Source organism: Vipera berus (assembly GCF_964194415.1).
Source record: "Vipera berus genome assembly, chromosome: 1".
NCBI classification, from domain to species: Eukaryota; Metazoa; Chordata; class Lepidosauria; order Squamata; family Viperidae; genus Vipera; species Vipera berus.
Genome location: NC_138202.1, coordinates 313,204,689 through 313,228,830, shown reverse-complemented (window position 1 = coordinate 313,228,830; position 24,142 = coordinate 313,204,689). Strand labels below are relative to the sequence as shown.

Genomic DNA, 24,142 nt, shown 5'->3' with positions numbered 1-24,142 from the left:
GTCAGTGGTTCTTAAACTGGAACAATTACCCCCAAATGGTAATTGGAGGATATTCTGGAGATAATGGAGAAATTTATAATTGCTTGTTTGTGAATCCAGGATTCAGTTTGTGAATTCCACTCCTGTAAAACAACACTGTTATTTTTAATGGAGATAATGATATTATTTAAAACCAGGAAAGGGAGAATTTGGACAAACAATTAAGAATCACTGACTTATGGAATATCTATCAAATCCCCATAGCTGTGGTGATAAGTGATCAGCAGGGAAAATGCAGTTATGATCTTCATGGCCTACATAGAGAGCTTTGAAATACTAGTTCTGGAACCAATTTGTGACATGCTTACACAAGATTCTTTGTTGGGTCTAGATATTCCAAACAATATAAGCATTGGAATGAATCAAGAATTCCCCTCCCCTAGTGCAAGATCATTTAATGGAACAAGACTGGATATGAGGTTTTTTTTTGTTTTTTGCCATTCTGGAGATAAAATACGCAGTCATGCTCTTTGAAAACTACTGGAAGACTGCCAAAAAACCCCTCATTTTTGTGGAGAAAGGCAATTGTAAATAACATCCAGTTGTATAAGTTTTCCTCCTATCAGTTGTGTAGTTGTGGCGGAAGCAACAAGCATTGACAGTATATCCTGAGGTGTGACTAGAAAGGAGGAACTGATCTGCAAAAAGCCAAGTCTGACATCTCTTAAGATCTGGGCTATTCATTTCTGCTATAGATATTAAAATAGTTACTTCCTATTTCATCCCATGTTGCAATATCAGTATTTATATTTTTCTCTTCAATTTAGAGTAAATTGTTAAATATTCAGATATACAATTAAAACAAGAAACAGCTTAAAACAGCATACTTAAAATGCATAGAAGATGCTGTGGCACTGAACAGAATGCTCAACAAAACAATAAATACTTTAAAATAGAAGAACAAATATTGTTGATTTAATTAGAGCTACTACTTAATTGAATCTATCTAAAAAGAAGACAACCCACCTTATCTTCATCAGCCCTAAGGATAGCAAGTTCAGCTGAAACTAATCCTGGAAATTTCCTCCTCCCTATTAACTGTTTAGTAAGTTACATTCATGCATAAAATAAATCTCTTAGAAGCCATACTCCTAAAAAAGGCAAACCCAAGAGAAAAGAGTTAAACTAATGCTTTCTGATGTTCATTTAAAAAAAAAAGTATAACTGATTCCCCGTCTGTGTGTAACAGCTATTCTCTCATTCATATACAAACTACTTTCATATGTAAACAATTAAATGGGTCTTATTTTGCCAGAGATTGCTCACAGTTCGTAAAAATTTCCCCATGCATTGCAATTGGCTATGTGCTTATATGTGATCATGCAAAAGAACTTGGTAATTGTGTATAATATGCTGACTTTCTATCTTATTATCAAGTCAACAAAAGCCTTTATTCAGATTAATATTTTCTGAGAGGTAAATGTGTTCATAGTAGACACTGAAATTTTTTGGGTGCACTCATCCCCTTTGAGTCATACAGAAGAAAACTCCTTCACTCTTCATGCCATATCCTGCTTTGATAAGCTGTGTTGCTTCATACTGTCTTCTGGTGTGAAATGAAAATTATGTCCCGCTTATGGATGAAAGGTATGAAAACAACTATTTTCACATTCTCAGCAATATGTGTACTTCGGACAAAATATCTTTTCATCTACTATTCAGATTGGTAGGCATGCTTTGTAAAATGAGCCTTGGTGGCACACTGGGCTAATGCCTCCTTAAGTAACACCAGCTGCCTGCAATTAGTGCAGGTTCGCATCCCACCAGGCTCAAGGTTGACTCAGCCTTCCATCCTTCCGAGGTAGGTAAAATGAGGACCCAGATTGTTGGGGGCAATAAGCTGACTTTGTAATAATGCCGCTTGGGGGGGCCCAAAAGCCCTAATAAGCAGGCATATACATAGAATGAAGGCTATTGCTAAGCACATTGGTTTGTGCTTAAATTGTAAGCCGCCCTGAGTCTTCGGAGAAGGGCGGGATATAAATGGGATTAAAATAAAAAATTAAAAAATAAAATAAATAAAATGTGGTAGTTCTATCTTTATAGTAATTTGTATTTATATTTATACTACTATCAACTGTTAGCATAAAACATGCTATAATAAAACATGAGGACCCAGATTGTTGGGGGCAATTAAGCTGACTTTGTAATAATGCCGCTTGGGGTGTGTGTGAAAGCCCTAATAAGCAGGCATATACATAGAATGAAGGCTACTGCTAAGCTTGTAAGCCGCCCTGAGTCTTCGGAGAAGGGCGGGATATAAATGGAATTAAAATAAAATAAATAAATAATTCTGTGTAGTTTTTTTAGATTGGCATCTTAGTATATATGCACACATTTAGAAACTAAGTTTTAATGCTCTTTGTTTTTCCTGTTAGCAAAGAAGTGTAATCCAGTGATGCTTTTTACTAAGAATTTATATTCTACAAACAGAAATAAAAATTCAGGTACAAAATCTGAGATTACATATATATGTCATTATGTTTTTTATATAACTAATGAAGTTTATGATTTAAACTGCTTTGAAAGTTTTAGTAAATGCCTCCTTATTATAATTATTGCTTTTTTTCAAAAACTGAGAAAGTCTTTTCTTTACATACTTTCAAAATAATAAAAATGCAACAAAAATGTTTTAGAACTATTTCTGGGAGTTTTGAATTATTGGAGTTGTATTTGTTTTTGTAATGTGAAAATAATCACAGACTTGTAAAACCTAATAAGAAGAAATATTAATTGTTATTAACAGTGCTTTTTTTGTAAAAGAAAAAGGTGCCGGAACTCCGTTCTGAGCGTTCTATGAGAAAAAAAGCCCTGGTTATTAACAATTAGGATTATAGCTGCATATACTTTAATGTGTTAAGAACTGAATAAAACTTATCTTAAAAGGTATTTTAAATTGCATGGCCAGTGTTAACACACATTGTGAACTAAATATATAGTGATATGCCACATCAATATAGTACTTCATTTGAATTTGCATTGGAAAATCTTTTTTGATTATGAATTTTAATTAGCCTAACAAGATTCTCAAAGAGACAATTAACTGTATTTTCGCAAAGGAATCTAAAACATTTTAATTTGCCGTAGCAGGCTCACTTATTTGTAGTTTTAGAACTTCCAATTTCTTGCAAATACTATCTTCGATCTCTAGGATAAAGGAATACAGGTAGTCCTCAACTTACAACTACCGCTGAGGCCAAAATTTATGTTGCTAAGTGAGAAATTTGCTATGTGAGTTTTGCCCCATTTTACAACTTTTCTTTCCACATTTAAGTGAACCACTGCAGTTGTTAAGTTAGTAACACAGTTGTTAAGTGAATCTGGCTTCCCCATTGATTTTGCTTGTCAGAAGGTTGCATTATCCTGGGACACTGCAACCACCATAAATATGAACCGGTTGTCAAGCATCTGAATTTTGGATCACATGACCAGAGGGATGCTGCAAGGGTCGTAAGTGTGAAAAATGGTCATAAGTCACTTTTTTCTGTGATGTTATAATTTTGAACGGTCACTAAACAAACTGTTGTAAGTTGAGGACTACCTGTAGTGTCATATTAGATTTATTTCAGATTTTCATTATTTATTTAATTTATATTTTGTATTTCTTACCTGCCCAGCTACCTCAGAGATGCTTAATTATGCTCATTAAGGCAAATCAAAAGCATCAGAGCATGAGTGAACCAAAACTCAATGTTTATACTTGTAGAGGTGTTATTGTTTTCTTGTCTGAACCATTGCCAAAACATTTAGTGATAGATCCAATATTGTACATGACTGCAGCCAAGGATGTATTCACGGGTGGATTCTGAGGACAAGACTTATGATGGAACTGAAGGAGGGGGAAACTTTTATTCCCAGGTTTTCCCCCTAGCCATTTTCTAGGAATTTTTGCAGATCCTTTTGTGAAACCTGCCTAATGCTGGACTTTCCCCACTAAGTCACAGATTACTGTGTATTATTGGGGGGAAATTCAAATGATTCACTTGCAGACTCCTCTGACTGCAAGTGAGTATAGTTTGATGTTCTGACTAATGTGAAAGAGTTGAGTGGGGTGATTTACTTTACAAGGCAAAAGTATTGGATAGCTGAGTGCAGGGCAGTTATGCTTGTGGTTATTCTGCCTTTTATCACACACACACACACACACACACACACACACACACACACATCCCATCAGGCATCTTTTGATTATAAGGTGGTCCTTAGCAATAACACTTAGAATTATATACCACTGCAGTGCTTCACAGTATTCTCTGAGTGATTTACAATGTCAACATATTGCCCCCAACAATCTGGGTTTTCGTTTTACCGACCTTGGAAGGATGGAAGGCTGAGTCAACCTTGAGCCCAATCAGGATAGAACACCTGGCAGTGGGCAGAGTTGGCCTGCAATGCTGCATTCTAACCACTGCACCACAACGGCTCCTTGACATAGGACATTTGGAACTAGAATTTCCATTGCTAAACAAGATGGTTGTTAAGTGAGTCACGCCTAAATTTTACAACCTTTTTTGCCATGGTGTAATCACTGCAGTTATGAAGTGAATAAGGCAATTGTTAAGCATATCCAGCTTTCCTTATTGTCTTGTCACAAGCTGGCTGGGAAGGGTGCAAATTGCAATCACATGACTCCAGGAGACTTCTAACCATCGTAAATACATTCCAGTTGCCAAGTGCCTGAATTTTGAACACATGATTGTGGAGGCAGTGCAGTGATCATAAGTGTGTGGACTAGTCGCTTTTTTCATTGCCGTTGTAACTTTGAACGTTTATTAAATACTTATAATTCAATACCATTTGGCTCATAGAAACAGTTTTGCAATCAAAATAATCTGAACGCTATAGGCAAACATCTCAAGCTGGGGAAATGTTTTAATTGACCTGATGTCAGCCATACATGAATGGTGGTGCAGTTAGTAATAATTTGGAACATTTTAATAAGATGGCACAAAACAAAAGAAAAGAAATACAGTATATATTCTGTAAGAATGTTAAACATCATGTGATACAACTGGGGTTAGAGGCAGGAAACACAAATGTAGAAAAGTTGCTTCCTGTCTCACAGACTTAAATTTAGTTTCTGACAAATGCAAGCTGATGGAAATATGCATTATGTTTTTAAAAGTACCACAGCTCTGTGTGGTATTTAAACTTTTATTTCCTCCTTACAGTTACTTTTATATTTAAATCATACTGTAAAAAGCAGTTTTATAAATCTTAATTTTGGAATGAAAACCTTTTTAGAATTTAATTGCAATAATAAAAAATGAAATGACATGTTAATTCAGACCATATGTTTTCTTGATATACTGTATGAAATCAAAAGAAGAATTTAGATTTATTTTGTGTCTCTGTGTTATCTCTATTATGATGATTTTTGTGTAATTAAAAAAAACTCTTCCCACTGATGATAGGATCAAATGTAATGCAATTAATTTTGAGCTTCCAGAATGGGGGAGTCTACATCAGTGTTTCTCAACCTCAGCAACTTTGAAATGTGTGAACTTGGACTCCCAGAATTCCCCAGCCAGCAATGGGTAACTGGAGCTGATTAATTGGATAAGGTCAGAATCTAGACCTCTGTGCCCAGTTAATTAGCTCCAGTTATCAACCTTAGCCTTAGAATAATGTTGGTTTTCTGTCATGTGGCCAAAATTAACCTTCATCTCATTAAATCACAGCATTTTCAAACTCAGATTTTAACTATTGTATATAATTGAGGGTACTATAATTTTGTTTGTTTAAATTTTTGAGAGGACAGTCACGATACTCTCGCAGTGAGTATGTCCTACATTTTTGTAGATAGTCATTTCATTTGATGCCACTTAGATGCCTGAATCATCATCCTTGGAAATTTAAAGATACGTTTAACTATTGTTGGGGAAGGGAGTGGAAGGAAATACCAAAGAAGAGATGGGAGACATCAACAATTTATTGTAAAAATTAGTCTATAGTAATATTTAAGATGAGTGCACAGCATGCTGGCTGCAAAATGCTAAGGATGAAACAGTCTTAGGCCAGCACTGAAGATAACAGGGTCCTAATCATTGAGCTGCACTGAGAAGTCCTGTCAACCTTCCCCACTGCTCAGGATGATGTACTTTAGCTATGGAAATAAAAGGAACGTTAATAGAAACAACAATTTTCTTATGGTATGGGGCTTATATTTGGCAGTTCTCAGAAAGTGGATTGTTACATAATGATGATAATGAGGGGGAGGGGAAGAGGAGAAGAATAATGATGATGGTGATGTTGATGATATACAGTTTATAAAATGTGATATCACAGCTGCCAGTTCATTAGCTACTGTTGGCCTTCATAAGCATCAAGTTCTTCCCAGGAACTTAAGATATCCTAATGTATTATATGTGTGGATCCATGCAGTGTGGCCTTTTGTAAGTGACAGATGGAAATTTTGTCAATACACAATATTGTTCTATCTAGACTTTTTTGGTATGGCATCCAGTGTGCCAAAAATCACTGGGACCACCACTGCTAGTTTATGCCATAATCCACAAAATTCAATTTTCAGATCTTGATACTTTGTGATCTTCTCCTATTCTTTGACTTCTATTCTACCATTACCTGGCATTGCAGCTGTTTACGCTCGGTGTCTTGATTTGTGGACAAATTGTTGGCATTTTGTAACATTTTAATTTCCTTAACAAATTAAGATAAGGATCTGGATAAATACATTACTACTCAAGTATTATATTCCTCTTTAGGATTTTATTCATAGTTTGAAGTCCATGGCCTCTGAAGATCCTGCAGGCCAGTTACCAAATTTCTACATCCGACAGAACTCCTCAAATGCAGTTTCTCTAGAATTTGACTCTGATGTCAACTATCAGTTCGTGGAAATCTTAGATGAACGATACAAATGTACACACTGCCACCTTGTCCTCCATAATCCGCACCAGACAGGATGTGGACATAGATTTTGCCAGCATTGCATTGTTTCTTTGAGGTACAAATGGCTTCTTTTTCTTACAATTGATTTGTGCAAACCAATGCTGTCATAACAACTATACAGTTTGTGAATGTATAGAATGTGCAAGGGTAACCCAGAACTTTAAAGGGATGCTCATTTAATTTTGTTCTTCTGAGGATGCTGTAGACCTCCAACAGTCTTATGTACTTAAGTGCTCCCTAAAATAAATGAATTTCAGATATATTTAATGCTATCTGGTTGCTCTTCATAGTATTTTCCCCAGCAACTTACAGCTAGCGCTGTACCAAAATAAGTAAAATGTGGGCAGGTTTTATCTTTCCTGGGTAATGCTGTGAAGCACAGGGTAATGCTTAAAGTCCCTAGTGAGAAATATCCCATGTATTCCAAACATAAAATTTTAAATAGCTAAATTTTCCATCGAAGTTTTGTTCTTTCCAGCACTTGAAATCATACAGTATGTGACTTTAACAGCACAAAAATATTACACTGATTGACTCAAGTGTGGCTTTGTGTTATATCTTTACAAAGAATTGATAATTTTTTTTAAAAAAATTCCAATGTGTCTTGTTAAAAGTCTCATTTCGATCCACTAAGTTTTCATTTCAGAGGATTGCCGTTTTCTTTTTCTAAAATATCCAGAAGCTTCTGGTTATATATTATGAGTGAAATGGACATGTAGGTGATAGCTGTTATCTCAAGGTAATTAGGGTGTTATTAATGAATGTGTGAGGGCAAAGCTGTGTAGAATCAGGTCTGGAAATACTGGCCTCACCTGCAACTTTTCTTCCCTCTTTTTGCTGAATGAACAGCTCATAAAAGGTAAAGGTAAAGGTTCCCCCGCACATGCGTGCTAGTCGTTTCCAACTCTAGGAAAAGCCGTTTCAAAGCCAAAGAGACAGCGCTTGTCCGAGGACGTCTCCGTGGTCATGTGGCCAGCATGACTAGACGCCAAAGGCGCATGGAACGCTGTTACCTTCCCACCGTAGTGGTCCCTATTTTTCTACTTGCATTTTTATGTGCTTTCGAACTGCTAGGTTGGCAGAAGCTGGGACGAGTAACAGGCACTCACTCTGCTACGCGGCACTCGGGATTCGACCCGCCAAACTGCCGACCTTCTGATCAACAAGCTCAGCGTCCTAACCCACTGAGCCACCACGTCCCTGAACAGCTCATACTCATACTCAATTGATGGTGTTCCTGGACCTACTTCACTCAGGTCATGTGGAAAGCCATCTTTATCTTTAAACTTCCCACAATAGCATTTTGAAATTAGAGAAATCTCTCTCTATGGATATAGATATATATGGATATGTAGATATAGATAGAGCTATTCTCATGAAATATATATGGCAAACTAACAATACAAAATAAATTTTATAAACTTTATTATTTTTATGCAGGCAGCAGCATAAAAATAATAAATAAAGATCAGTACAAAACATAAATACAAACGTTTCAAGTCTGTAACCAAAAAAAATTGTTTCTATCCCTATAGAGACTTAAATACAGTACCTATATGTCCTATAGACAAAGAAATAATAAAACATCAGGAGGTAAGACAAATATTTATATGATTTTCTTATATTCATTTTCATATAATCAGTATCATGCTATTCGGGGCAATCTGTTACTGAGTTTTTCTAATGTACTGCTAAATGGCAATTATAATCAAAGTAAGGGAACTTTAAACCCAAATGAAAAAGAAATACAAAATATGAAAATAACTCCTACTAAATAGTATTTTCAAACATGATATAAAGATTGTACTGAGACTTATAACTAGCATTAGATGAGATTTCCAGGTATGGGAAATCTTATCTTAATAATGTAGTTCTTTCCCATTTCTTTCATTCCTCATGTAATGTTGCAGTTGTCAGAGTATCATCTATATTAAAATGCACATAAATAATATATAAAATGTAATAAATTAAATTTTAGTAATGTTGCCAGACTTTGTCTTAAAGGCAAATAATTGTTATGAACTAGGTACTGTGTATATCGAAATAATTATATTTTTTTAAAAAATTTAGGTTTTTAAAGATAATTGCTGCAAAAGAGAAGTACTCAATTTGCAAGTATTTTGTAAAAATTCACCAGCCTGCACTGCGAAATTATGTCTAGGGCGATACCAGGTTTGTACTTCTGTATTATAATGTCAAGCAAGTTAAAAATAAATGCTTCTAGAAACTGAAATCACTCTTTCTTCACTTTTTTTTATCAAATATCTTTATGAAGAAGAAAACAATGTCAGAAAATTGCAATTCTTTCTCTATCCATTGAAACTTTTTGTAACTCATTCTCAAGATGCACAGAGATGTTTAGCCTGACAGCGTAAACAAGTTAGTTCAAATTTATTGTTAAAGACCATGAAAAGATTAGAATTTTTCAGAAATCTGTTCTGTATTCCTCTTCCTATCCATCTAGCTAATGGTGAAATGGAAGTTTAAGCTACATTATTCAATTCTATTGAGCTAGATGTTTGTCCATTGAGTTAATCAGGAACTTAATGACATTTATTATACTGTGCCTTTGTTTTGCTTTTATTTTGTTCTATAAATGAGCAGTTATGCTCCCCACTGTCTCTGGGTGACAAACTGCATATATAAAAAGCTGTGAGAATAGCACTCTACTTCACTGTCCTGCCTAGTTTTTAAACAAAGTTGTTTTGAGCACAAAGACATGCAGACTAAATAAAACAAAATAGGGATTTGGTTTGGGAACACATGACTTCTAAGTAGTTTGAGAATGCAGAAACCCCTTTGATTCTGCAGGTAGAAGGAAAGGTAATTTGCTGCCCAGGTTATCTTCCTTGAGGCCCATCAGATTCCCTGTCCCAAATTTAAAAAATAAATGGGACATTATTATTATTTTTATTTATTTTAATTCCATTTATATCCCGCCCTTCTCCGAAGACTCAGGGCGGCTTACAAGCTTAGCAGTAGCCTTCATTCTATGTATATGCCTGCTTATTAGGGCTTTCACACACACACACACCAAGCGGCATTATTACAAAGTCAGCTTAATTGCCCCCAACAATCTGGGTCCTCATTTTACCTACCTCGAAAGGATGGAAGGCTGAGTCAACCTTGAGCCTGGTGGCATGCGAACCTGCATTAGCATGCAGTAATGCATCAGCTTTCCCAATAGACCCCTGCCCCAAAGATGTGTGGCTGCAACCTAAAGCTTTGCTTAGTATAAAGGCGTCTCCAGCTTAGATTAAGCTGCGATAGAAGAAGCATCAAGAAAAAGTGGTGACAAGGAGAAACTGCCCTTTCTTCCTTTAAAAAAATTGGTGATGTCAGCAATTATTGTTACCTTGGAACTTGCTATAATGTCACATATGAACATCTTTAAAGTTACCAGTCCTAATAAAGATTCTTGAGGGATCCCTGTATTCTTGTCCCTTCGTATGTAGGAATTTTCATGTATTTCTACTGCCGTCTTTCTGTTTTTTCCCAGAAGAATGCAGTCTTTTGTTTAACAGAATTTGACTTAAAATTACTTTGTGAAATTTGAAGTAAAACAATGTCTACCATTGTTATTTACATAGATTTTAAAAGAGGAAACAACTCTAAAATATATAGAATAGGACAGAGGTTTTCAAACTTTTTCAGGATACAGAACCTGTTAGTTAAAAAAACAATCCAGAATCTCTGATCAAAAGACAGAACTCTAGTGATAGAAAATCAGCTCCATCCAAGTGAACTTTTTGTTGTTCTTAATCGCTCATTGAATGTCTTAAAGTTCTTATAGGACCCTAGAGTTCTGTGGAACAGTTTAAAAGACCCTGTCTTCTTTTTTAAAACTGGCAATACTCTGAGAATTTTTGAATACTTTGCTGGGTTTTTTTAAAGGAAGTGGATAAATTCCACTTAGACTAAATTGTTTATAAGACTGAATATCTTCCTCTGCCTCTTTCTACATATGACAATATAGGCATGATTATCACTCTTCCATCAATTGTATTAAAGGCTTAGGTGTAGCTTAGGTGCAATCACTTTACTGTTCAGCATAACCATTTTCCTAACTCATTTCTCAATTCTAAATGTATTCAGATATTATAGCTAGACATAATGGTATTAGTTGTATTCTTGTAAAAATCCTTTTTATGGTCTCCTAGCACTTATTTTATGCATTTGTGCTTTTTTGTTGTTGTTCTTGTTAAAAATTTCTATTTTCTTTTAATCCTTATATACAATCAATGTCCTGTAGCTGCTTTCTTCCCAAGCTTTAATTTCCCATCAATATTCAAATTAACATTTGGTATTTATAATTTCCAAGCTTTAGGTAACCAAAGTTTCCCTTATCTCAACTTCTTCCTTTTTCCCTTTTCATAACAAAATCTAGTATTCTAAGTACGCATCTTATCTATTTGAACATAGTCTTATTCTGTTTTGTAAGTTATCTGTTTTCTACCATATTAAACCATCTAATTAATAATACAATATATCCTCTAATAGATCAAAACCATTATATGTATTGTCTGGATTAACCAATAAATCAGTAATATACATAATCTTTTTCGTTTAGGTCTAATTTTTAAAAGCTCAAATACTCCCTCTCTTTTTCTGGTAATATCTATTATCTCATATTAGGCAAACAGAATTCTTATTTTCAACTGATTTCCAAGTATTTTATATTAGGTGACCAAAATTTCCCTTATCTCAACTTCTCCCTTTTTCCCTTTTCATATCAAAGTCTATTAGTCTTGTTACACATTTTTACCTATTCAATTATAATGTTACTTTATTTTCTAAAAATTATCTATTTTCCACCATATTGAACACTCTAATTAGTAATATGAAATCTCCTCTAATAAATCAAAACCATTATTTTCTTCAGCCTTATTCTGGTTTCTTTCTTTGCCAACTAACCTTTCATGTCAATGCTTTTGAATCATCAAATAGTTCTCCCTCTATTATTATATATATTATTTGGAATAAGAAAGACCAGTTGGTTGCAGGTTTTTTGGAAGAATTAGCCCATTTGTATTCATTAGATCGCCTCCCTATTACTCCAATTTCCCACAATTGTCCTTATAGGTTTATCTTCCATTCAATCTGTTCTTCTTCCTTTTCCTCAAATTTCTTCTGATTTTTATAAAAATTCTTTTCCATTTTCAGTGTTGTCACTCCCTTTTCTGATTTTTCCGTTGGATCTGTTGGTCAATTGAGTCCTGTATCTTAGTATTTAGTTGTTCCACTTCTGTTATTTTCTGCATTGTTAGTTCTTTGGTTGTAGTCAAGATCTGGGTTTGTATCTGGGTTTAAGCTGGCATCTTGTTCCTTTATGTTGCATCTTATTTTGTCACAAGCTGAAAGAATGGTTTCATGTATTGATTTCAATATGGAAAGGATTTTTTCCTGATCCTCATCCATATTCTGTTGATAGTATGTTAAGTTGAAGATTTTAGAATCAAACATTAAGAATATTTTTTTGTTTTTTATAGCTAGGTATGGGACATCTATTGGTGGTCTTTATAGTAGAAATTGTTTGTCAAGTAAGAGTTTATATTCCAAGATATTCCATCGTGTGATAACATATGCTTCTCATGTAAAGAAATAGGAAAGCAATTCCCCACGTATAGCTCTGAAAGTCAGTAAAAGTTTACATTCATAGTTCAAATAGGCCAGATATCCCACCCAAAAGTTCCTTCTTTGCAGCTGAGTTTTTTCACAGGTGGTAGCTGTCAAGGTCAGAGAAGTTTTTTTTCTGGAGTCTGGGCTTCAAGCCAAGTCTCTCTTAAGCAATAACAAATTGTAATACCATAATTCGCCACAAGATGTCACCGATGCTGCTTAGTTTTTTTAAGTCCAAGATTTTTATGATAGTTTTTCAAGTCTTATTTCCTTTTTTTAGATAAAAACAAACATCTCCAGTAAGAATAGGAACACTTTTAGTCCCCAAGTTTCAAAAGCATATACATCCAATTAGATTAAAATTGTTTTTATATTTGCTCTGTTTCCCCTGGGTAGTTAGTTGCCGCTGTTCTTGGAGAGCCGGGTAGAAATCCCCTTCCCTCTCTCCTCACGGGGAAAAAAACTTTGGGCAGCTTTTACTGGAAAAAATACTTAAAATCTTAAAGAGAAGATCAAATCTCACCCAGTTTCATCCGCGTTGTTTTAAAGGTGCTTGTGGTGATTTTGACTTCGGCTGTCAGCAGCTTATTGACGAGCCATATTGCTATGGCTGGTCTTTCCCCCACCAGTTTGGAGGGCTTCCCCGGATCCAACGGAAGGGCCACCACCCTCCCGTGATCAAGTGGGGTTCCCCTCCTTGCTCATCGCCCCTACAGGGTGATTTTTGACCCTTTCCAGTGTCCCCCAGCAGGACGAAACAGGATGCAAAAGACGGAGCTCGTCTTCCAGCGTCCGTGGCACCATGATGTCAAACCAGAAGATATATATAAGCTAAAAATTATTGATAAATATAACAAAGATGTTTTTACTTAGTTGATAACAATAAGAACTGTATTAGCCTAATATGAGATAGTAGATATTAAGGGAAAAAGAGAGGAATTATCTGATGTTGTAACTTGAGATTTATACTAAATATTTATGTATGTTATTGAACTATTGATTAATCCAGTCACCACACTGCTTTTTAAATACTTAATTGTAAAATTAGAAAACTAATAAAATATTATTAAAAAAATCTATTTTCTGAAAGATTTTTTTTCCTGATTCTAATTCTGTTCACACTCTAAACCATTCTTTCAAATTTCATGCAATTCCTGTCTGTTTTGAATTTATGACAGTGTTTTATATTTGTAGAAAATATGGGCTACATGTAGAACCCTTTTCTGCAGAGGGAGTAAAAACTTGCTAAAATTGGTGCTCAGCATATGAAAGGAGTAAGGTACGAGGTACGAGGGTACCAATAAACTGGAGAAGTCTATAGCCTTAAGTACCATTAGTTCTATACCGAGAACAGCTTCCTCAAAGAATAATTAAAAAGTGGTCCAACTACAAAATGCTTTTGTAGCAGACTAGGAAGTGATTATAGTTTTACTTTGGGGGTATTTTATTCAAAACTTCAAAAGCTTCTTCTCTTTGACTTTGATATTTCAAGCAAATGCAACTTTTATAACCAGCAGGTTAATGGGACAAGAAAAAAGAGGTTTATAGGTGCTTGGAGGCAGAAGGATTGATGTCACAGTTCATAAGTAGAATCCTAGAAGCTATGGCTTTTTCTCTGCATGTTATAGCAATCTGTCTAAAGTGGGTAAAATCTATAATGCATTATTCTACTTTTCTACTTACAGGATCACCTGCAACAGTGTTCGTTTGAAACTGTGCAGTGTACTAATGAAGGCTGTCATGAAAAAATTGTTCTGAAGGATTTAAAAGAACACCTTATTCAACAATGTAACTTTCGAAAAGAACAGTGCCAGTACTGTAAACAGCCTGTGATATCAGTTAATTTAAAGGTTAGATTCAACTAAAATGTTTTAAAGTATGTACTTTAAATGACATAATTTTATTTTTTACAATGCTATGAATTTTATATCAACAAATCCATATTGGAGAAAGTTTACAGATTACTATCTCCTGTCTTGAAAATAATGAAGGCACTCTGGACTATGCTAACATCTATAAACCACAGAATTTTGAAAATGCAAATTAGAAACATTTTGGACACTGGTTGAAATTCATAGGCTGCTAAAGAGCTACCAACTGTGAGATGCTATCATTTCTGTATCAGACCTCATTAGAACTGCAAGGAGTAGTTCAAGTTGTCATAATTTTCTCAGACGTTTCCTGAAATGTTTTTGTATTCCTGTTTCTTAAGTATCAAATCATTGTCATTTACAGCAGCTTCAGGCTGGGAGACTGACATTTTTGCTTTTTGCTGGGTTTTTTTTCAATCAGCAAGAGGAATACAAATTCTGCAACTTTTATGGAGTAATATCTAAAAAAACTACAAACATATACCAATTAGTTTATTGCTAGTTGTTTCAACATATTTTCAAATAAGGACCATTTTCTTCTGCTTAAGAACAGCAGAAAATGGAGGAAAATAAAGCAAGAGAAACCAGTAACTATAATGGACCCTTCCCTGGTTCTTTGGAAAGTAAAGGCTTGGAAGATCAGGATTGCCTTTAAACTTCTGTCACTCTAACCTTACGATAAAGGTAGTGTTAGTACTTAGGATTTTGATTTCTTGTCCCAGTTAGCTTGAAGAGCTGAGATCAGCTTTGCAAATCTGAAAGCTCTTCTTCCCTTCCTTGCTGTTACTTTCCAGAGAACTATTGACGGTCCCTCCTGAGTCCCTTCCCACACATTCACTCCTTCAGTGGGCTGAGATTGCTCTTGCCTAACCTCTACCTTGTCTAACTATTGCAGCTCTTCCTCCTCCTGTCCCTAGGTTTATTCTCACAGACCATTGCAGTAATATAATGATGAAAGAATAGCAGTTTTAAATTGTCTATATTTAATATACTAATTGTGATATCAATTCTCTGAGTTTATTTTTATGTAGCCAAAATGCACCACCAAGCTAGAGGTGTGCGGTTGTGTAGGTGTTTGGGCAGGGCGAGTGTGAGTTTGTGCACACTCATTCAGCATTCTATGCTGACTGTATTTGGGGGAGAAGAAAACGGAATAACCAGGAAGGAGACATAGCTGCTTGGCTGGAGCATGAACAGAGACTCTACATTGCCACATTCTGCTATTGTCCATTAGGCAAACTCAATATCCACAGACAGAATTTTTGGAAAAAGTGGTTATTCAACTGTATTCCTTCTGATAATGTCAATAATCCCCCTAAGGGACTGCCTTTCTGATCTGTGCCTGTTACTGATTCTATCAGGACTTTAAATGAGCAGTGGTAAATAAGTATTTATTTACAATCATTTGTATGCCGCCTTTTTTTTAAAAATTAACATATCTCTTTATTGTGCTTGTTAATTGTCATCATCACCATATTCCAATGTATTTTCAGACTCATGAGAAAGTAGATTGTCCAGATTATCCCTGGATTTGTCCCTATGGCTGCATGCAGATGATTCTGATGAAAGAGGTACAATATTATTTTTGGCTCATTAGGAGAAGAATTATAAAACATAATACAATATTTTAATAACAAACTATGCCTAGTTTTGCTTGTTTTTATCTGGTATACAAAGAACTGTATTTAATCTTACCAATGTAATTCTATATTTCCATAAAAGTATAATGTAGTATTAAAATTATTATTGAAATTGTAAATGATCATTGGACAATTTACTTATTCCAAGGAAATTGTCTAATTTTTACCAAAGTTTTTAGAGAAGGTAAAAGTTACTATTATTAACCCTCTTTCTCTTACCAAAATATTTCATTAATGCCTACCTTAATCTGTGATTTTTACAGGCGGAAGATCATGTTTTGGTATGTCCTGAAATGGAAATTGATTGTCCGTATAAAAAGTGTGGCTGTCCTAAAAAGGTATTGCACAATAAGACAGACATAATTGGTGCTACAGTGGAAGCAGACTTTCCAAAACACAAAAGGGAACCAGTTAATCAGTGAATATTTTTCCAGTCCTCTTTGAAGTTTGTGCAACAGTGAAGATTTCCCCAATATCCTAATTATTTTTAAACCATCCTAAGAAGAGAATGTATTAATCAGGGTGATTTCTTAATTATCTATTATATTTGATATAACTTGTACATCTATTTTTTGTAGATTAAAAGAAGCAAGCTTTTAGAACATGAGAATATCTTCTTGAAAGAACATATGCTACAGATTGCAGATAAGAACTCAAAGCTGGAAGATCAGGTAAAGAGCACATTCTTGTAAATTCCCAAAAGTTGTTTGTTAAAAATGTAAGCTGTTTTGGGAATAGATGTAGAATGAGATTTTGAAACTGATTTCACATCTCATGGAGTACCATCATAAATGTGTAAATTTGCTTTAGTGTAATTTGCATTTCTTTCTTATCTTTATCTTTATCTCTCTTTAGTTGTTTCCCATCTTGCTACTGATTAGACCAAAAAAATTTATTTCTGTAAGCTGATTGCATCCTGTTTCCTCAGAAGCATATAATACAAAACCGATCATTGCAACAATTCTTTTGAAACAAGAACTTTCAATGTTCTCTCTTGACCAAAAGTTGGAGACAAATACTGGACAAGATGAAATACAGCCTAATGTGTTCCAGAGGGTGATTTTTTATATATCTCTTTTAAATACCAATTCCACTTTCATAAGTTCTTGTCTCAAAAGATATAAATGATTTTGGCCTGACCACTTTGGAACACTACAGATGGTTTGTTTTGATCAATGACCAAAACTATTATAAGGTAAAAATAAATGTAAGAAATACATTTATTTGATGTATTATTGGGTGAAAAAGATATAGATATTTAAATATAGATAATGTAATGTAATCAAATGGCAATATAAATTCTAGATTAATAATTCCACCATAAACTGATATTCTCCAACAATTGCTTCTGAACAGAATTTAGCATCCTTTTTTCTGATTATTTCAGAAGAGAGATTTACTAACAGAAAGTATTCACTTCTTCCAGGGGTGTTCTCCTCTGTGTTAAGAATATTTTAAAATGTTAACTAGTTGGCTAAGATAAATGCATAAATTATCATAGTAGTGGTTGGCTAGACTATGATTGTTCGTTAAAACAAAGTAGTTGACTGGTTTATCTATAGATGTTTTTTTTATATTTTCACTGAAATAAGAGTTGAACTGAGTTGAAAACCCACAAAAAATTTAAATGTGGATTATAATAATGAAGTTAGATGGAATTATCTCAACAAGTTGATAGTCCAAAATGATTAGGGATACATATCTCAGAATTAAAATGGGACTATAATAAATGGTCAAAATAAGACAATCCTCAAATTTACTTGCTGGCCTATCTAGGATAGCTTTTTAAGAAGACACTGGAAAAGCTAAAAATTCATTCTCTTCTTTTTGAGATATCTTGAGTATAGAAGTATTTGCCTCCTTTTCGTATTTTCTGAACTATAGCAAATGTTTGGCACTGAAGGTTATCAAGAGCTTGAAATAGATCCTACTGAAAAAGGCAGCTTGGGTGAACAAGTAAGCAGTTAGTAAAACTGAATCTTGAGACAATGTTATGAAATATTATACAATATATTAAGACCAGAGATCTTTCTACAGTGACCTCTCCCCACACACTTTTTTTTTTGCATTACATGAGGAAAAGATGCATATTCCTATATTTGGAGAAATATAAATATCTTACACATAATTTGTATGGTGCTACACATTTTTGTAATGTATTTAAATATGGTCATTCAATTCCTCTTCATAAGGTTGTATTTATCTAGTGTTTGACAATTCTGAGACAATATGAGTATTGTGTGTCATCAGGGTTTGAGTTTCTTCTGACATGTCAAAAGATGCAATTACTAATGATTTTTAGCAATGGTTTTGAAAAGTGTAATGCCACAATACATAATATTGCTTTCAGTTCCTCTGACAATGCAGAAATTATGAATTCCCCTTACACTTCAGAACTGTATTAACTATTCCCAGTTTTCTGTTGATTAAAAATTACTATGCTTGTAGCATACACCAGAAAACCTTTTTTTAATTGAAAGTAAATATTTTAGGCAATATGGTTTTCCAAGATGTGACTGGAAATTAAAGTAAACAGCAGATCCTATTGGTACACGAAAGTGGAAAGTTATATCCTTGTATAGTAATTGAACAGTCTGAGTATCTTCTGACTCAGGATCCAAATGCAGTCTTTTTTCCAGGCATTTTGTTTCAGGAAAAATTGCTAGGCAGTTAGCAATATAGGAAATTATTACAGCTTTAGAAAGCTGCAGTGTGGCTTAAGTTTGACAAGATGGTCATAATTCTATTCAGGAAAATGTAAGAATGAAGGGCAGATCAGTAAAAGAATCTGAAATGTCCTGTTTGAGTCAAAAATGGGACATAGGGGGTGTTACGACTCTCCTTAGGTGAATTTTTCTTAGGCTTTCTATGAGAGATGTGAATTAGTTAGTCCTCCACTTACAACTGTAACTGAGTCTGGCAATTGCAGTTTTAAGTCATGAAAGTCATAAAGCAGGTCATGAGAAGTACCTTTTATGTGGTCCATCATAACTTTGGATATTCGCTAAGTGACCACTCTTAAGTTAAGGACTACTTGTAGTTGGCTTGTTATTTGGTACAGCCAACAGATCTACGTTAAGTGGTATATATTTTGTGTTTGTATGTGTAACTGCTGAGGCAAATGTTTCAGTACAGCTCCTAATCAAAATGAGCCTAAGTTGGGGAAGTTTACTGTGGGCTGTAGCGTTGCTGCGTTTATGTGTGTGTATGTGTGTGTGAGAGTTGTTCTGTTTTTAATTGCTTACGCTAACACATTTAATCTTTCACTTTGCAGATTTCTGACCTTTATAAGAGCCTTGAATATAAAGAGATAAAAATCTTGCAACTATCAGATAAGATTAAAAATTGTGAGAGAGAATTCAGACAAATTTCACAGCTATTTTGCAAAAACAGCAACCTGCTGGCAAGCACTCAGGTAAAATAATTCTTTCCTAGTACCTTCCTTACTTACCTCGGTGGAAAATCAGTGAGAATCTATTTGTGAGATTTTAACTTTGCTATAGCTGATGCATGAGATTTTTAAAAAATTGTTTTTGTTATATACAGTATATTCTGAAAACATTGAATAGTTTTAATGTCAGTAATATTTTATTAATTAGTATGTTTTTTTTGTCTTTTCAAATTTGTGTTCTTTTATCAAACTCAGATGTCCTAGTCATATCTCATTAACTGAGATGGTCCTTGATATAAGTCTGTAGCTTATGTCATAAATAAAAAATAGTAATTATGCATCTCATTCCTCTATGGAATGTCAGAATTTCAAAAATGAACCAAATAGTAAACAAGCAATTGCCTGCATTTCCAAGAAACTGCTACAGCAAAAAAATTGAGGGAAGAAAAAGCTGGAGGCTCAATTTTCTTAAATCCTCCAAAGAACAGTCTTGTCCCCATGTCACAGTGCTATTGTAGAGGGCACAACAGTTAGAGCAATAAGAACTTAACACTTCTACCTATTCAACTCATATACATATTACCTTCATAGATCGCCAAGCTATCTGTAGTTCAGGTAAGGAATGCAACACTTTCGCCTTCTTGAATTCTTATTATGCAGAATAATAATACAAGTAGGATTTCTATTACATTCTCTCCTTCTGAGATGTAGAGAATTTTTATTTTCACCTAGTTAATATTTTGAACAAAGCTCACGGAAAATGTTGACTAATCTTTTCTGCTGAAAAAAATTATTTGGAAAAATTCCAAAAGGAAGAAATTTTGTTCCTAATATATTCATTGAAGGTTTAATAAAGATATTAAATAACGGCAGTTGCTATATTTTCATTTTATTTTAAAATTATGTGCCTTCTCTTACCCTCCATCAACAATGCAACTGAAGACTTTGGCCATTCACATTGATAAAAATACCTTCCTGGAAACACAAGTAAGACAGCTGGTACAAAAGACAAATCAGCAGCAAAGCAAACTGGACCTGAGAACACTACTGGACACTGTTGATAACCTAAAGCAGAAAGTTGCTCTTCTTGAATCATATGATCAGCGTCTAGGTATTATTTTTTTCTCATAGATCTGGTTGGCAGCCCCAAGTAGAAGTCAGTAAAGATGATCATGCAGATAACAGCTCTCTAACTTTTGCTTTAGTCAGGCAAAATTCCCAGTTCTTGAAGTATTTCTTCAGTTTTTGTTGTCTGATTGAGCAATATCGATCTGTCTGTAGATGTAAGGATCCACTTTTGTGCACCTTAAATCAAAGACATAAAAGCCAAAATGGGCTGTGCCATCTTCTTTACAATAATAGGCTTATCAGTTAACTATATACTAATTCACTTAAATGCACGTTTGGGATCAGTCCAACCTACTCAACAGGTTTGTTATGGGAAAAACTGCTAGATATTCCCTTTGAGTTCCTGTAGATTTGGGATAGACAGGTAACAAAAGAGGACACCCTACCCTACCCCCCAGTCAATTTCCATGTGTGTCCGAGGGAGGGAGGGAGGGAGGATAGATAGCAGGAACAAATAGATCTTTTGTGACTAAGAGCAGCACCATTTTTCTTGGTGCCCTTTGCAACAGGGCAGTAATATTTTTCAGTTCCTGCACTAGACCCCCTAATATCTTCCCCCTTGATCATTCTTCCTTGTTGTTTTCCTCTGTGTGGTGGAAACACTAATGCTAACCACTCCAAGTTGTCATGGCTAGTTGGTGGCCTATTGACTATCTGCTTTCAACACGTTAGCTTTGGAGTTTAAACATTGTTTGGTTTATGCCGCTTGGGGGGGGCGAAAGCCCTAATAAGCAGGCATATACATAGAATGAAGGCTACTGCTAAGCTTGTAAGCCGCCCTGAGTCTTCGGAGAAGGGCGGGATATAAATGGAATTAAAATAAAATAAAAATAAATAAAAATATTTGTATATTATTTGAACTCAATCACTGCAGTTTCAATGCACAATTCACCATTTTCTATCAGGTCATTTATTTATTTTTATTGTTTGTTTAAACAGTGTATATGACCACTCATCTTTCTTCTGTGATTCCAGATGGCTAACACAATATAGTTTATTCAGTAAATAAAATTCAGTAAACTTTGGCTTAGTAAAATCTGATAATCTTGCATTTGAGTTTACCCTTATTGGTTTATTTTTCACTAAATATGGGATTGTTCTCTACAATTTTTTTCAGGAGGGACCAATTTTAAGTTGCAGAGCAGTCATATCCATATGTAATTAAAAAGGAGAAGCTAACTTAATACCAATTCTAAGTAGAGTTGGTTTCAATCAATAGAATAGATTGGGTCTCAAGAGAAGCAAATATTCTTCATACAGAAATTGTGTGATGGATTGTGAATAACTGATATAAACAATAAGATATTAATTTGGAACATTTATGTTGAAGTAATACAAATGCTGCTTTCCAAGTCTGTATGTCATTCTCACCCCAACCCCACCCCACTGCCCCAAAAGCCCCAAAGAGCAAATCCTGAAATGTCCCTCTCTTACCCCTCTAGTTGTTCTAGAAGACTTGGCTGCCCAACAAGATGCTCTCTTCAGAATGCACAAGGCACAACTTAACAAAAACGAAGAAAGGTTCAAGATTTTGGAAGGAGCAAGTTACAATGGAAAATTGATCTGGAAAATTATGGACTATAAAATTAAGAAGAAAGAAGCTATAGAAGGACACAGCCTCTCCATATTTAGCCAATCTTTTTATACCAGCCACTGTGGATATAGATTATCTGCCAGAGCATATTTAAATGGAGATGGCTCAGGACGAGGAACTCATGTTTCATTGTATTTTGTAGTGATGAGAGGAGAATTTGATTCGTTATTACCATGGCCTTTCAAGCAAAAGGTTACACTTATGCTTTTGGATCAAAGTGGAAAGAAAAAACATATATGTGAAACTTTCAAAACTGATCCTAACAGCAGCAGCTTCAAAAGGCCAGAAGGAGAAATGAATGTGGCTTCTGGGTGTCCTCGGTTTGTTGCACACTCTGTGTTGGAAAATGCAAAAAATACCTACATCAAAGATGATACACTCTTTCTGAAAGTAATGGTAGATTTGACTGATCTTGAGGAATTATGAAAGTACCCATTATAAAACATTAGAGTGAACACTTGTATGCTGTCTGGATTCTTTCAAATCTATGAAAGCTGTTCTGTGGTCTACCAATTTGTTTTTTGTAATTTTGAAAGACTGTTCTATTTTTGTAGTTTTAAAATGTTGTCTTAATAAAACATGTTCATGGTTCAGAGTGAATTATAAACATCCAGCAAAATTTGATATTGTGATTATTATTATGCTCTATTATCTTTCAGTTTAATGACTGAGAAAGCTTTAAATGGTTAATTATGTGGCATCAAGTCAGTATTGACCTTTCGTGACTACATATATCTTCTCCAGGACAATCTGAGCTGAACCGGATTCTTCAAGTTTCGCAATGATGTGCCAGTTTCTCAGTGCAACAGCATACCTCCAGTCCATGACATTCTGGTTTGACAATTAGATATTAACAAAATGATCCTTTAGAAATAAACCAAATACTAAATGTCTCTACTATTTGCTCTATACCAGACATGTCAAACACAAGGCCCGGGGGCCGGATCTGGCCCGCGAAGTGGTTTCATGTGGCCCGCGAAGCCATCCTGGAAACAGGGAGGGAACGGCCCCCACTGCCTTGGCCCTGGCCCAGAGACCCTCCTTCTGCCAGAGACCCTCAGATCTGTCCCAATCCTGCCCAGGCCCCCATAGGCACCCTTGATGCGAACATGTAGAGCTGGCCACGCCCACCCAGTAGGCCATACGCACTCTAGCCACGCCCACCCAGTAGGCCACGCCCACCCTGGCCATACCCACCCGGCCCCCTGAGGGCAACCACAATGCTGATGCGGCCCTCAATGAAATTGAGTTTGACACCCCTGCTCTATACTCTCTATTCTCTACCAGCATCATTTGAAACCAAACTCAATCAACAGTTATGAAGAATGGAAACATATTTTCTGTTGCCTTCAGAATTCATTATTTTCAATCTGATCCTTCATGTCATATTTTTCGTAGCCCAATGCAAAAATAGATTTAATGCATACATCCTTTCAATTTTTAAATGGAACCCATCTGAAACATTGTCCCAATTTAGATCATTTTTGCCTGCAAGAAAAATCCATTTATAGTAGCATATCCACTAATTTTTAGTGCCTTCAAGATGGGGATCTGCGCGATTTTTTCTAGAATCCATTTATTGCAAATCGGAGACCACATCCCATGCATAGTCACGAATTTGAAGATTTACACTAACCTTGTGCTAAAGATGGCAATGCATAGGATCAATGTTTCTCTACATCCGGCTTGAATCACATTGCCCCTGATTTATCGCTAGCTTAATTGAGTTTATTCAAACCCAATTTCCTGAATTCATAAGACATCGAACCCTACTATTCATAAGCCAGCCTAAAAGGTGAGTGAGGACAGTAAGAATAGTTTGTGGTTCGCCATCTCCTTCAAGCACAGTCCAAGCTGCTTAGGACGAACGCAAACGCCTCTCACTCTATGCTTCCTTCTCTGCTATGCGCTTCTTTCGAAACTGCCGAGAAGCGGCGGGAAACGAAGC

The 24,142-nt window shown here is 35.2% G+C and overlaps 1 protein-coding gene across 2 annotated transcripts; it reads left to right on the top strand.

Moving 5' to 3' along the window:
- Positions 1 to 1,280: 1,280 nt before the first annotated feature.
- Positions 1,281 to 22,951, top strand: TRAF5 (TNF receptor associated factor 5). Of its 2 annotated transcripts, XM_081319907.1 has the most exons (13): positions 1,281 to 1,626; positions 2,418 to 2,486; positions 6,765 to 7,006; positions 8,487 to 8,544; positions 9,022 to 9,123; positions 14,256 to 14,420; positions 15,935 to 16,012; positions 16,345 to 16,419; positions 16,660 to 16,752; positions 17,966 to 18,037; positions 19,356 to 19,496; positions 20,415 to 20,583; positions 22,043 to 22,951. In XM_081319907.1, the coding sequence occupies exons 3-13, from the start codon at positions 6,789 to 6,791 to the stop codon at positions 22,618 to 22,620; spliced, it is 1,749 nt and encodes a 582-aa protein (XP_081176033.1). In that variant the 5' UTR covers positions 1,281 to 1,626; positions 2,418 to 2,486; positions 6,765 to 6,788; the 3' UTR covers positions 22,621 to 22,951. The 2 variants fall into 2 exon arrangements, with proteins under 2 accessions (XP_081176033.1, XP_081176034.1); XM_081319908.1 differs by lacking the exon at positions 17,966 to 18,037.
- The last annotated feature ends 1,191 nt before the right edge of the window (positions 22,952 to 24,142 follow it).